The following is a 15,962-nucleotide window of genomic DNA, read 5'->3' on the forward strand; positions in this document are numbered from 1 at the left end:
GTATGTTTCTAAACCATTATGATAGAAACACAAGAAAAAACTATTGTGGAAACGAAATTATGTACCTCCAGCCATTGTTGTCAAAAATTTCAGCAACGATTTTTCCTTTTATTTTGGTACTTCTTGGTTCAGAACTCTCGCTTTAGATGTTGTAGAAAATATTTTAGACTTGAGATAAGATGTTGAGCCTAGAGACCAAAACTATCGTTTATATAAATGTTCTCCCATCAGGAATATTTATTATCACCAACTCATAACGTTCAAGAATTAATTCAAATTTATAACATTTGGACCATAATGAAGAATTTAATTGATATTAAATAAAATATTTAATAATAATGATTATATTTAGAATGAAAAACTAAAATATTTAAATCATAATAAATGAGAAAATTGATTATAATAAATGATGAACTTAATAAGAATAGTTATATTATGGTTAAATAAAATATTTAATAATAACGGTTAGAATACTAACACGAGCCAACTGAAATATGCGATGGAGTAAAAAGATCTAGTAGACTATCATTGGAAAAATTATTTAATCATAAGATTTAAAATCATTCTATAAACCAAATAATACATACTAATGAATTAAAATCAAGAACCTTTTAAGGTATTCTATAGTCCTTGTTTGATCCCCAATAGTTAAAATCTTCTTGGCGATAAAAATAAACAACCAACACTTAATTTTATTTTGTTAATAAAGGTCGACGATGTTGACACTATCGTCACTAGAAACAAATACACATGAGATCTTCTATAGTTCGTCGGGTCACCAACTTCTATGTAAATTATTTCTAATACATATAATCTAAACCTTTTCCGTCAACGTCACTCTTCGGTGTGGTACATCCAAAATAAGTGCAACATCCCAGACTATTAGATGTCCATAATACCATGTAACACAAAAGTGCATCCATCCAATTGATCCACAATACCAAAAAGGATACCCGATATGTTGGAATATCTATTAGATGTCAAAATGGAGTCTTACTATATGACACTGCCCAAGAGAAATGGTGAGTAAATGACCGTACCTCAAGAACTTGGGACAAACAAAATCTTATAAAATGGTTGATGAAACTATGATAAATTGCAGAGTTGATGAAGTCAGGGGTGATGAAGACAAAGGTAATGAAGACATCCCAGACTTTACATTTGATAAAATTTATAATTAATTAGTTGTATTAACATAAATTAATTAATATTAATGATTGCATATTCAAATATATGTCATAAGACCTTCATCAATATTTTACTGAGAACTTCGGAGACGAAGGATAAACGAAGAGCCTTTTTTTTTATTCAAAAAATAAAGCTATCAACACGACAAGGATAATGAAGACCTAATCACAACCCATTTTGATTAACTAATAATTGAAATAGCTTGCCTTTCGTTAAAGCTTATGTGTATGCTTTTATAATCATTTATTATTAGCTTAAATTTATATAGACTTAAATATCGTGAGTTAAAACATTACTGACATAGAGATACTCAAATATCCATAAAGGCAGAGGATTGTTTGCGACACGAAGGTAGAAGATGAAGTGGGAATCATAGATGTCTCAGTAGGCTAACATCCATCAACATAAAACAATAGTGAGAACAAAGGGAAAAAAAAAAGAGACATGAAGCAGAAGCAGGAGAACCTATGGCTTCTCCCCCCATCATCTCATGGTAAAGCAACTTAGCTCCAGCGTTAAGTTTCGAAACTTTGATGGCAGGGCTTTAGCTCTCTTCTTCTCTCATAGATGTTGAATGAACATGACACATTCGGAAAGCCTACTACACTATCACAGAATCTGGTGGCCAACATGTGTAAATATCAAGTTGGTGGGTTGCTTTTGATTCATCTACAGGTGATATAACATGAGAACACTTGAACTGTGAATAAGGTCGAATCAAAGAGAAAATAAGTGCCTGATGCTTCAGCATGCTTAGGCATGAGTTAAAGTAAGTGCGTGATGGTTAAATAAAAGGACAAGATAATTGACTCAGAGAAATCAAGTTAAAATTTACTCTTTAGATGACATAAGGTCGAGAAAGCTTCGACCATTGAATCGCCAAGAAAGCTTTGACAACGAGAGTTCGTCGAGGAGATGTCGAGGCCGAGGATGGAAAGCCGACAAGATATCGCCGTGAAGAAAACCCAAGGAGACATCACTACCAAACCTTTGTCACGGTTACACTAGGATTACAGTTGTTTGTAGTGTAACCCAAATTAGGTCGGGCCATGGGATATTAACTGAGCCGATTCAATAGCAATCGGTTAGTTCACGAGCCTATCATAGACTGTTGTCATTTGTGAAAAAAGAGATGCCCTAAAGTAAAAACGAATATGGGAGTCATCTCGTAATACTGTTTTGTGTGGTAAATACAAATTTGTAAATATGTAATATATATGTATGTATATGTATATATATATATATAGGATGCAGGGGCCCGAGGAAACGTGTTATGCTGTCTATTGAACTAGACTTTTGGCGTCAAATATAATAGAATTTTGACCACTGCTCGCACGATTGCCCCAAAAATAAAAGGACCTCTGAACAAATCAAAATGCAGTGCTCGAGGAAACATGTTATGCTGTCAATTGAACTAGACTTGTGGCGTCAAATATAATAGAATTTTGACCACTTGCTCGCACGTTTGCCCTAAAAATAAAAAGACCTCTGAACAAATCAAAATGAAGTGCTGTTAAGTGCAACTTCAATTGAGAAAGATAAAGGAAATAAAAAAGAAAGGAAGAAAAAATAAAAACTTTACTATTTCCATTTTTCAAAGAATCAACGAATAGTTGACTGAGCCATCCAAATAATTTATAACATTTTATTTTTGCCCCACTACTAGTCCTTTCAGGAGCCTCATATTTTCTTCTTCTTTCTGTGACAAATGTTTGATACCTTTACAAGCTATGCCGGCTGCCTCATTAAGTGGTGTACAACACTTCGATGTTGTAAGAGTAACAAATGTACAACCTTTAAACTTAGAAAAGTAACAAAATGAATGAATAGAGCCTAATGGAACACCTGAGATGATGCGTAGAACTCACCTTCACTGAAGCCTGGTCTCAGATCCTCATTGCACATAAAGTCCAAAGGGAAAGAAACAAGATGACCTCTGATTGATTGCAGTCTCTCCATAGGGTCCGTGTGTTTGACATTTCCATTCTGATAAGTCTCCAGTTTCTCAGGAGTGATTCCTAAATCAATGGTTGTATGTCCGAGTTTCTCCTTCCAGATGTTGGTGTTTTGTCGGAAAGCAGCTCTGCATATGTTTGACATCGTCGGCGATTAATGTCTTAGCAGGAAAGTTTGAGCATAGATATCTGAAAATATGATTGTACCTTGAGTGGATAAGATCACTGGGTACACATGAAAAGACATCCTGGTAGATCATGGTGTTTGTCTGCCACAGAAACAGAGTTTAATAACTTGGGTTTGAAATAAGCTATACAAGGCAAACAACAGGCTGATCTGGTACCACAGCCAATACAAAATCCTTACTCCACAAGGAATCAATTTATGAAATTGACTCCAAAGTCTTGTAAAACAAGAATATATGTTGAAACCTTTCTAGCATGGTATATATATGTCATGCCGTTTTGCATGCACCACTGAATCAGCACAAGCCAATAACTAACTTGGCCATGTTTCATCACATATATCATGGTTCAGCATGGTAACATGGTACAGATCCAACATGGCTTGGCACATGCCATCAATCCATGATGATAGCACAACAGTCTTCCTTGACTCCTTCAAGAGATGGGTTAATTCCTATATTAAATGAATTCAAAATAAATTTTTATTTAGAAAGTTTTGCCTACAGAGACACTATATAAATGCATCCAACACATTGACAATAATACTTGGTGATATCTTCTATTAAAGTGAACAAGAAGGGGTATGATAAAAAACAGCTACATTTAAGGGCAATCCTAAACAAAACTCAATGAAATCACCAAGCATGTCAAGTTATATTCATTGGATACTCTCTTCCAAGATGACCAGATTTTAGCTAACCACAAACCTTTTGGCTCAAGACACCACAAATATTAGATGATGGAAACTTCAGTTTACTGGTTAGACATTTAGACCTTCATGCTCTTATATTGGTAAGGAAAAAGTTTGCCCTTTCATCACAAAAAGAGCAATATAGAGTCTGAAGCATCTGCAAAAACAAACCAAACATGATCCTTCTAGATTTGTTGATCCATTTGGAGGAAAGATTTGGTGATCTTGATCCTTCCTACAAGTGGACTTATGCTTTGTGGAGGATTGATAGAGTTGTTGAAACACGAGAGAAAACTGAAAGGAAAACGATCTAGATTGCTTCTTGAAAAGGAATACCTACAACTAAGAAGAGACTTCTTGAACAACAAGTTTGGAATTCTTGAACGATAGCTTGAACTTCATGTGTGATAGCTTGGACTTCATGAGTGATCCTCGGACTTCTTGAGGCTGCAATCTATGGCCTCTCCCTTTCTCCTCTTCTTTCTAGCCGCCGACTCTTCTTTCTTAGGCTGCTGCTGATCTCCTCTTCTTTCTAGCCACCAACTCTCCCTTTCTAGCCGCCAACTCCTCTTTTTATAAAAAGATTTGTACAGGGGAGGACTCCTAACTAGAGTAGCACTCTCAATCGGAGTCCAACTCTTTTTCCAATTCAGTTCCAACTCGGATTGAGTTGGGTTGAGCTTTGAGCTGGCTGAACTTGAGCTCTGAGCTTGAGTTTGAGTCGGCCAAATTTGAGATGAGTTGGAATATGAATTGAACTGAGTTTGAGCTGAATTGGAGTATGCCTTGAACCGAGTTTGAGCTGAATTGGGGTATGCCTTGAACCGAGTTTGAATTGAATTGGGGTGTGCCTTGAACCGAGTTTGAGCTGAATTGGGGTATGCCTTGAACTGAGCTTTGAGCCATGATCATGGCTTCCCCAATTTGACGATTTAGCTCCTATTTAATGTGAAATTGAAGATAGGGAAACTCTACTTCATTGGCTTTTTTCGTGAACCACCTTGCTGAATTCGGCTTTTTTCTTTTGCATTTTACTCGGAAGCTGTTTTTATGTCTCCTCGTCTTGTGGTAGGAACCTTCTTTTTAAGGATGGTATCTTTGTCTAGAATCTACTCTTAGTCGATCACCAAGTCATCTATCGAAGGCAGCTTCTTACTCAGCTTGTTATCCGGTGATGTCCCAAATGCCTTTAAGTTCTCCACATTCACAACTGAGTACATCTCCTTGTACGAAGGCAACTTAAATTGGCAAGTGTTGTCTCCTATTTGCTTTAAGACTTTGAACGGTCCATATCGGATAGGCTCGAGTTTCTTTCCTTATCCTTTCGTTCATTCCTTCCCTAGGTGCATGCAACTAGACAAGGCCACCTTGGTACTGACCCTTAATACAGTGTCGATCTAATCGCTCTTTGTACTTTTGCTGAGCCTGCTGAGCTCGTTAAACTTCATCGTGGTTGTTCAACTTCCTCGTGCACTTGTCGGATGTGCTCGAGAAATTTCTGGGCTACGTTGTCTTTTTTGGAGGTTTGTGACGTTGAATTGAACATAAAATGCATATCATAAGGACTTCGGTGTAATGCAAGTAATTTTTTGTTGATCAGGTAGTTCTTCTGAGATCCTTGGAACATCTTAAAGTTGTATGTCAAGGGTTGGCTATCTTGTATCAAAACAACCCTCATCACATGTCTGGACGCATCCACCTCCAACTCGAACAATCTTTATAAGTTTAGCAAGGCTAGGACAAGAGCCTCACTAATACTCATCTTCAGAAAGAGAAATGTATCCTTGTGTTTTGTCATCCACTCGAAGCTCCTTGGTGAGGGAGTACAATGTTGTGGCAAAGACAAAGAAGTTTTGGATGGGCTTACGAAGATATTGGCATGCCCCATGAAGCTCTGAACCTTCATGACCATCCTCGACCTCGGCCACTCTTAGATTGCCTTGACTTTGTGCGGGTTGATTTGAAACTTCCCTCTGCTTATGACCAAGCCGAAGTAGATGAGGGTTTGTTTCCCGATCTTGCACTTCTTCTAGTTGACCTGCACTTGGTGTTTCTCTAAAAGGTCGAACACCTTCTGCATGTGCTGAATGTGTTCTTCGCTCCATCGACTATAGATGAGGATGTTATCGAGGTAGATGAGTCATCAATGTGTGAATGGAGTACATTGTCCATCAACCTCATGAATGTGGCAAGGGCGTTGTAAAGTCTAAATGACATGATTAGCCAGTTGAACACTTGATGTGTTTTGAAGGCTGTCTTCCATGTGTCTTCTTCTCGAACTTAGACTTAATGATAGTAGCGTGTTGGCATTGATCCAGCACTAGTTTGATGAAGATGGTAGTGTGATGGAGCTGATCTAGCAAGTCATCTATCCTAGATAGGGGATACCGATTTATTGTGATCTTATTCAAGGCACGATAGTCAATGCACATATACCATCCTCCGTTCTTCTACAACATCACCACCTATGATCCACAAGGAACAACTCGGTTTGGTGATGTTGTTCTCGATTAGCTCAGTCACTTATCATTAGATATTTTCACCCTCCAAAACTGAGTTTTGGTACATGCTGAGATTCGATAGAGGTGCATCAGAGATGAGTTGTATTTTATGCTCTATTGCTCGTCATGGAGGTATTCCATTGTTTTCGATGAAGAGATTCGAATACCGATTGATGAGATCCTATAACTTTCCACCATCCTCTTTCTTGCATGCTAAGTCTTTCATTCCCGTGTTGACCAGTAGGATAAGCATTAGCACAAATTTTTGGTACTTGTTCACCATCCTTTTTGCTTGGCCGGTTATTATGAGATCAATTGAACGTCCATTTTTTTTCTTGCTTAATGATGAACCTTTTACCAAAACTCGTATTGCTGGGGCTAGCGGTAGTAGACATCTTAATCCCAAAAGTATGGACTTACGAATATTACTTGGTTTATGTCAAGGGCACCACTTCGCATTATACCTCATTGATGTATTTGCTAGTGATGGCAAAGCGAAACTTGCACTATCGATCTATCCTTATCTCCACACTTTTCTGGATCCAACTCAATAGATATGGGTTTAGATGAGGTATGGCTTGTAGGCCAAACTTCTGGACCAAGCTTCTTTTGAATGCCGATGTCAATTTCTTTTTTCACCTAAATTTTCAAAAGGAATAGCTCCTCCCAAACCTTTGGACTGGGGGTCGAACTTGAGTCTATAATCTTCAGCCTCACCATCAGCGATGGACTTGGATCCGCATGATCAATCGTCGCAAACTTGGTAGAATCTTCATTAGTGATCATAGATATTATCCGTCAACTTTGGTCGTTCTTCTTCTACATTTTTGGGAAAAATTCTGGTTAAACCTTTCGACACTTTTTTCTTATATGTGCAATTTTACAGTGACCACAAAAGAGGTCACTTTTCTTCGAGCAAGAACGATTCTTACTATTCTCAAAATTTTTCTCGACCTTCAAGGAACCCTCTTTGGTCTTCTCCACAACCCTGCCACTGTGGGTTTGGTTCTTCCTTTTGATCAGCATGGTCATTCCACTAGTGCTCGATATGTCATGAACCTTGAAGAGGCACAATTCGGTACTGATCTGGGTGTGCAAATCAACAGTAAACTTCATCACTGTCGAGTGGTTGTTGAAGGAAATTCTGAGTGCCAACGGTTGTTGTTAAAACTCAATGGTGTAGTTTGAACTATTGGTCTTGTCCTTATGCACGCTATGCCATCTTTTCCATCGATTTCGAGGTAGCCCATCAGATAGAGTTCTTGTCGAGTGAGTCTTTTAAATTGCCCTTATGTAATCTCTTTGTTGCCATAGGATCACAAGTAGACGTTCCACTCTACTAGAGCATGGCTGATCAACTTGACTCGCATGAGCATGACTTTGTCTTTGCTACTATATGTAGGTGTCAGGTTGATCAAGCCGCACATTTAACATCTCTGCATTGATAAAGCAGTCGTAGGAGGGGAAATCAATCCATACCTCAACTTGGAAAGGTCGGAACCTTTGTCTTCACCACTGGTTTTGCAGCATCATCATCATCACGGTGCATTTTAGTGAACTGATTTTGTTTGTCAACGAAGATAGCTCCTCCTTTGTTCTAGCACGCTTATCTCCATCATTTTTCACTGTCGTGTTGGCTTGAGATCAGATCCAATCCATCACGTTCTCCACCTTTTGCATGAGCACTGCGACTTGGGTAACAAGATTCGACGATGCTACTGGAGTAATTCAGGCCATCATGTCATCGGCTCTTTTCATTGGCGATCAAGGTTAAAACTCCTAAACTCCTGAAGTTCTTCCCCTAATCTTTATATCCTTTCCTCATGGTAACCATCCTAGGTGAGGATAGATGTTCTAATACCACCTGATATGTTTTGGGAAAGGACTTGATGATTTTGATCCTTCCTTCAGGTGGATTTAATGCTTTGAGGGAGACTCAATAAAGGTACTGAAAGAAGAGAACAAAGGCAAAACAATCTAGATTTTTTCTTGAAAAAGAGTACTTAAACACGAATCTATGAACGGACTTCTTGAGCGATAAAGCTCCGACTTCTTGTGGATAAGCGCTAACTTCTTGAGGCTGCAGTTTGCTGTCGCCTCTAGCTTCTCTCCTCTTTAAGGGCCAGCTGCTAACTTCTTTGTTGTGACTCCTGCTGGTCAAGGGCTTTCTCTCCTTCTAGGACTGGCTGGCGCTGTTCGTTTCTGGTGATCTTTGGCTGCCTAGAGGACTGCTAATCGGAGTCCAACTCTACTTCTAATTCGAGCCCAACTCGGATTGGGCTGGGTTGAGTCTTTGAGCTGGTCATACCTGAGCTTTGAGCTTGAGTTTGGCCGAACCTGACTCGAACTAAGTTTGAGCTAAATTGGAGTAGGACTTGGACTAAGTTTGATCGTCCCTGATCGCTTGTCTCTTATAACAAGGCAATCCAGAAGAAACAGAGCCTGGTCCAACCCCAAAACCTGATCGAACCAGGAACCATATTGAAGAAAGTGATAGGGGTACCATGATCTTCCCTGGTTGCCACATAGGGCCTGTAACCCTATGACTTCGAGAGGAATTAGGATCTAGGATCGACCCCATTACTAATCCTATCAGGAGTTCATCCAAAGGCAATCAGTCCTATTTCTTTCTAGTCTAATGTGTTTAGGATATAGTCAATGGTGGTCTATAAATAAATACTTGGTAATATCTAGTGCTGGTAGAAAATAATATATTACATAAGGTGACCAATCATGGAATGACAAGACTTCTGGATGACGAGCCAAAGTAGTCACAATGTTCAAAGGAAAACAATGGATTGAACTGCCACAAGAAAATCAGTTGTTTCCTAAAGGTTTCAGTTTCCTCACCTTAGCAGTTGCCGTCCAGATGTCCCTATATGTTGCATTGGTGACAGGATCCCTGATCTGACTTATCTGTATGAACCAAATAATGAGATTACAAGTAAAACATGAGAAAATCCAATAAGCTTTTAAGCATTATTCAAGGTCAAACACATTTTTGTAACTGTGATATAATGCATCACTGTCAGTGACGGATCCATCTTAGCAAGTTGCCTTCAAACAGACAAATTTTCCATGTGACATACAAAAACTGAAGAAGAGATCATTGAAGGATATCTGTGAATCTTTAGATGTATTTGGGTATCCAAAAGGAACACCCAAGATACAGTTTCACCATAACACTAGTCACAGAATGCTACTAGAGTTCTTGAAACCTGGTGAACTTACTAAAAATAAAAATAAAAAGACAATCTTTTGAATAGTATACAAAGTTAACAAACCTCTTCAGCACGAAGACCCAGGTGTTCTTGCCATAGTGAGAGGCGAAGACTAAGAGAAAATTTTCCAGCTTTCCATGGATTTCCATTCATATATGATTCAACAAATTCTTTATCTTCGATAAGAACACCAATCTGAGCAAGCAACACATGCCACCATGAAAAGGAATTACAAAGCATTGTTAAATAGGCAAAATAATATAAAAATAAAACTTTTGCCTGGAAAGAAATCAATAAACTAAAAGCAGATAACTGAGGCTCAAAGAAAATTTTCCAGCTTTCCACGGATTTCCGTTCATATATGATTCAACAAATCCTTTACCTTTAACAAGCACATCAATTGGAGCAGGAAATGAAATATAAAGCTTTGGTAAATAGGCAACACAATACAAAAGTAAAATGTCTGCCAAGAAATGAATAAGCTAAAAGAAGATGGCCCAGGCTCAAATAACTTTGACAAATTCCAGCAACATTTGAATTTTTCTCTAAAAATTTTACTCCTTCCAACTATTACATAATATGTGTGATTGGTGCCTCCAGCAGATCTCAAATTCCTGACCTTGTAAGTGCGCACACTGCACTTTGACCACTTTGATGTCTCCTCGAAGACAACTTCTGAAGTTTTCAGAATTGTCATCTTTAAAGATTGAATTTAAGCATACTTGTCTATGGCATAACATTAAAGGTAGAGTTAAAAAACTGATGAGAAGTACAATATCTATTTTCCCACAACTTTCTAGATAATTTACTATTGCCACTAATAAGGATTGAAATTTTGTATCGTACCGGAGTTTTGAGCTTCGCTCAGTACGGTACGATACTATGTACCGAGCTGTCACGGACTTATCTGATTTGCCTAAGTCGTGTGGCACCTTTGCGTGTCCGTCCGCAAAGGTCAACCTCCCCGAAACCTCCTATGGTCCCTTAGGACCTACAAAAGAGAAAACGGGTTAGAGAAAGCATCTCATTCGGGATCCACAAACAATCATTTCAGGAAACACTTCATAACCAATGCAAATTAGAAACAAACTTCACAAGCTCTAAACGCTCGCACAATAAAGGATCCAAAATGGTCCACTATAGGCCGAACATCTCTCAAAGTGTCCACATGATACAACCTTTATTTAAAAGCCTAAAACGACCACCAAACCCAACTAACTAGGGCTATTAAGCCTTCGACCTTCCCTCTACATGCTGTGGAAAGCATGAACAAACCAAAAGACACGGACATACATGAGCATTACATTAAACACCCTATTTACAGTTTTGTCCGTGACATTCTCCCCCACTTATTCCTTCGACGTCCTCGTCAAAGCCTTTGCCAACGCTGCAACTCCTCACCTTCGCTAAGTCTTCAATCTTTTGCTCCACCTACAACGTGCCTCCTGGCTCCCAACTGCTCTCCGCCGCTGTTGTTGAGTAGTCGAACTATTGATCTACCATGCTGTTTCAACTCGCCAATGACTCTGCCTCTACTGTGGGGTTGGCTGAGTTGCGTTAATCCTTGTTGGTTCCTGCGGATCTTTCAGATGAAGAAAAAAACAATTCTTACTATGCACTAGTCTCTCAAATGCCTCATCCTGCTTGAACTGGGTGGATGCTTTTGGAGCTTTAACGAGCATCGCCTCGTAAACTTTTGAAGTTTTTTGGTCCTTCCTCTATAAAATTTGCCCATCGACTCTTCTTTCACTTAGTTGTCACTTCCAAGTAGGTTCGTATCACTTTCGCTTTCGATTAGCATTCTATTGGGAAATGAAGCGGATAATCTACTCTCAGTAGCACTGATCACCATTGGTGAGGATTTGACAACTATTGTCTTTCATGTGGTTTCTTCGAAGGGTCTTTGAACATGTGCATAGCTCTTTTACTTGATATATATAATAAGAGAATTGGGGTACTCGGTTTCGCCCATTCTCTTAAGAGTTGAGAAGGCAATGGTTACTTTGATTTCGCTTGCCTCCTCGAGGGTTATACTCCATGCATCGAGCTGGTTACTGGCTTTCGCTTGCTTTTTGCTCACACTTCCGAAGCACTTAAAGTGTTTGCATTGCTTGCGTTGAGTTAGTTACTATGATTCACCTTCCCAATGCAATCGAACTTCTGGAATGCAGGAAGTTTTCACCCTAACTTGGAATAAGTCTTTAATAGTTTTAGTCGCGTCTAAGATTATACCGTCTTCTCCATCAACCCAGCCGCCTACTCCACTGAGTAGCAAAGGTATAACACCGCATACTGCCTGCTTCGTTCCTTGGTCGTACACTCTTGCATCAACCCAAAGTCCTCCACTTTCGACTATCTTGATGAGAAGCTTGTTAACACCGGTCTGCATTCTCCACCTCCTCGACCCCTTTCACGACCAAACGCTTTGCCTCCATGAGAGCAAGGGATCGATAACTTCACAAAAGTCCTGCCTTTATGGTACCATAGCATTGCCATGCCCATGGCCCTACGATCCATCGCTTCGCATCTGCATCCCTTTCTTCGCGATCGGTAGATCTGTCTCTATGGCACTCCTCCGAGTCCACCTTCATTCTAACCGATACTTAGTTTTGGGTAGCTAAGTCCATCTGGACTCGTTGTCGCTTCCTCGTCCCTTTCGACCCCCTGCTTCAACACCTCTATGTTCTCCAAGCAATTCCCCTTGGTCGATGGAAAGACAAATTACAACTCCCATGCATAGCCTTTGCCATCATATTGTAGGGTTCGCACCGATTCTATTCTTCTTAGCTTCCTTGTTAGTAACGTTCACTTACTCGGCCTTGTCCTCTGGCTTGTCAGGCTCCCTTAAGTGAATATGGGCTCTGGAGCAGTCCAACTCACCAACCGCTCTGATCATACCTCTGCATGATCAAGTCCTCCCATGGGACTCACTAGCACTTGCATTCAAACTTTTCTCTCGGTGGTACACAACCCTCATATGTTGATGACCAAGGCTTTCATCCAATGCAAAATTCGATGCATGCACGGAAGACCCGCCTCTATGGTACTATGGCTTTCACTCCTTGAATTCATAGCCCTTCTTGTCGTCGTGTTGTTCACTGAAGTGCAGCTCCCAGGAGCTCCCAATCATACCTCCGTATGATATAGTCCCTCACGAGACTAGATTCGTGTGTATCACATTGCTACGAACTGTTCCACCACGATCCGTTACACCATGTCGCCTCTTGGTGATATATCTATTGCATTCTAATCCTTGTGGGATGAACTCAGATTGTGATCCCTCTATGTGTGGCCTTTGCCAACACATCGTAGGGCCTCTTCCACCATCGATTGTGTTCACTCATTTAGCAATCTACCTTCGTCCACCTGCTCTCAGGTCACACGTAGACGAAACACCGCTCTAGGACAGTTCATCACCTAGTAGCTCCCTAAGTCCACCGAATTCGCTGAAATTTGTGCATCATTATCCGGATCCTGGGCCTCTGACCCTACCAGCACAATCTCCGCTGCGCACCGCTCCCTTCATGGTAACTTAAATGGTAACACTGTGGTATATTCTTCAAGAGTATCCACCTCTGCATCCTCTTGCCCCGTGCTAAGGCCTTCTGAACCTAACTTCGCCTTCGCAAGTTGAGTCGTCTTAGTTCCTCCATCAAATGCCTCTCCGAGATAAGGTGCATGTGCCCAAAAGCTCCATTCGTCTTTGGCACCATGCAAGATGAGTCTACTCCATTAGAATGAAGGACCCATGAAACGACATGATCTTACTCTTGCCTCTGTAAGAGTTCATGTCCTTGACCTCTATCCGAGGAAAGCTCTGTGCCTCCGCTCCATATTTCATCTTCTCTGCTGACTCCCTTCATGCGGCTTGGGTACTTCGTCAAGTTACACCCAAGTTGCTACGCTCCTCGATTTGCATTGAGTTGATGATGATCCTCACGCCCACCATTCCACGGGTCAGCCCTCCATTGAGTCTGATCTCCATATCGACTCTAAGTGTACCTTCATCTTGTGTTGCCTTGGGTCGCTCCCCCACTTGATCTCGCAATGCATTCCCCAATGCATTATCTCAAGCGAGATGATGCGATGACTCCTCGCTACTCGCTTGGTCCGTTGAGCTTTGTGAAGTTGTTTTGAGGTACTCCTCAACATGTGCGGTTCGTTGCACATGGTTCTCCCTCTGAAGAGCCCAAAGACTTATCCCTCTTGGATATCTGTCCTGTTGGAGCAACTTCTCTCTTCGTTTCCCTCTCTCTGAAAGTTTCAAAGACCACCATCCCCTTGGACTACTCTGCCTTGCTGAACAAATTGTGCATTGTTCTATCTTCCGCAAACGCACTTGCTAGATTGCGACACCACATCACTACAGCCTCCGCTGCACCCCTCAAGGCCTAGCAACATGTTGAACTTGCTGCACACTTCAACCTTCTACGGAGGTATCCTTCTCATGCTGAAGAGAAAGTTTCAATGCTCCATGGCGCCGAGTTTTGGTTGCCTTGGGATGGCCACGAACACTCCATCGTTCGTATACAAGCCTTTGCATGAGTACCGAATTCTTCGAGTTAGCAATTCCCCTTACCTCTGTAAGCTTTGCACAACTTTTTTGGTCGCTAAACAACCCATTCCACCTTACATGGTCTCATCCTTTACCAAGCGTCTCGCTTGCCTTGAGCACCATCAAGTATGGTTGCCAACGTTGAGTCGTGGCTCAAACTTAGCCATCCCAACCTTTGTACGCTATATATTCTTCTCAGCTTACTTGTCCTCATGGTGCCTCTTACGTGAAGGGTCGGCCATTCCTCTGAATACTAATCTCAGATGCCCGCTCCTCTGAGCGACTCCTTTTTCCTATATCTCCATGCCCGCTTTCCCCCAAACGGTCGCGCATACTGCTGCCCTCAACGCAGCCCCGCTAGGTCCCCCACGTTTGCATGATAAGTGTTTCTATGAGTGCTTGTCACGCTCTGACACCATCTGTCACGGAATTAGCTAGTTTTGCCTAAGTCGTGCGGCACCCTTGCGTATCCGTCCGCAAAGGTCATCCTCTCCGAAACCTCCTATGGTCGCTTAGGACCTATAAAAAAGAAAACGGGTTAGAGAAAGCGCCTCACTTGGGATCCACAAACAATCATTTCAGGAAACACATCATAATCAATGCAAATTACAAACAGACTACACAAGCTCTGAACGATCGCACAACAAAGGATCCAAAACGGTCCACTACAGACCGAGCATCTATCATAAGTGTCCACATGACACAACCTTTATTTACAAACCTAAAACGACCACCAAACCCAACTAAAATGGGGCTATTAAGCTTTCGACCGTCCCTCTACATGCTGTGCAAAGCATGAACAAACCAAAAGACACAAACATATATGAGCATTACATTAAACACCCTATTTATAGTTTTGTCCGTAATAGAACGGTATGCTAGGGCGTACCGAGCGGTACACCTAATTTAGGCGTAAAATCCTCCGAAAATACCTTAAAATAAATAAAAAGTTATGATAGAGTTTTTAAGTTAGAAATAAATATAGTAATAGCATAAGTTTAATAAAATCAATGTAAATTAGGTAAGAATAGTATCACATATCCATTTCGGACTTTGAGGAATAGTCTTATGCAAGGTTCGTATTTCGATCTGTTACGGATTGTCCTTTTGTAAATATTAAAATATTTATAAAAAATTATTTGAATTGTTAGATTATTTTGTTACACTATAAACTTTAAAATTCAAATGAATTAAATAATCACATATGTAGATATACCTGATTGTTGTTTCTACCACCAAAATGAACGCCTCCACGGGTGGTGGATCGGGGTCCATGGTTCTATATATCTGCATATCAACATGATATGTTTGTTGGACCCAATCATGAAATTGATCCCACGACATAATCTATTGACCCAATCGTGAAATTGATCCCATGACATAGTGTATTAATATATCGTATGCCATTGGTGCATCAATGTGGTGATGATCGTAGGTTGATCATCATGGATCGCATTTGTCTGAGGCGGCTCTTGAGGCATATATTGGTGAATGTTAATGCTTCTACTTTCGCTACTGATCTGTTGCTCTGTATCATACTGTTGCTCGGAGAAGTATAACCAACTATCACCGTACTACTATTGGTCGATTATTCTTTATAATACGATGGCTGTGAATACGATGATTCCCTTCCCCTTCCTCTTCCATGCATAAACTTGACCAATA

The 15,962-nt window shown here is 40.5% G+C and overlaps 1 protein-coding gene across 6 annotated transcripts in view; it reads right to left on the reverse strand.

Moving 5' to 3' along the window:
- Positions 1-2,736: 2,736 nt before the first annotated feature.
- Positions 2,737-15,962, reverse strand: part of LOC104000973 (phospholipase D zeta 1) — an 86,901-nt gene continuing 73,675 nt past the window's right edge. For 3 of the 6 annotated variants that reach the window (XM_009423146.3, XM_018822626.2, XM_018822627.2), the window contains 4 exons: positions 9,806-9,937; positions 9,372-9,437; positions 3,351-3,412; positions 2,737-3,271 (listed from right to left, as the gene is read on the reverse strand). In XM_009423146.3, the coding sequence (XP_009421421.1) occupies positions 3,022-3,271; positions 3,351-3,412; positions 9,372-9,437; positions 9,806-9,937 (510 nt within the window). In that variant the 3' untranslated portion in view covers positions 2,737-3,021. Of the gene's footprint in view, positions 3,272-3,350; positions 3,413-9,371; positions 9,438-9,805; positions 9,938-10,622; positions 10,734-15,962 lie in introns of those variants that run through there. The other 3 variants (XR_010484321.1, XM_065094861.1, XR_010484322.1) reach the window with 3 other exon arrangements.

Source organism: Musa acuminata, chromosome BXJ2-2, assembly GCF_036884655.1.
Source record: "Musa acuminata AAA Group cultivar baxijiao chromosome BXJ2-2, Cavendish_Baxijiao_AAA, whole genome shotgun sequence".
Classification (NCBI taxonomy): domain Eukaryota; kingdom Viridiplantae; phylum Streptophyta; class Magnoliopsida; order Zingiberales; family Musaceae; genus Musa; species Musa acuminata.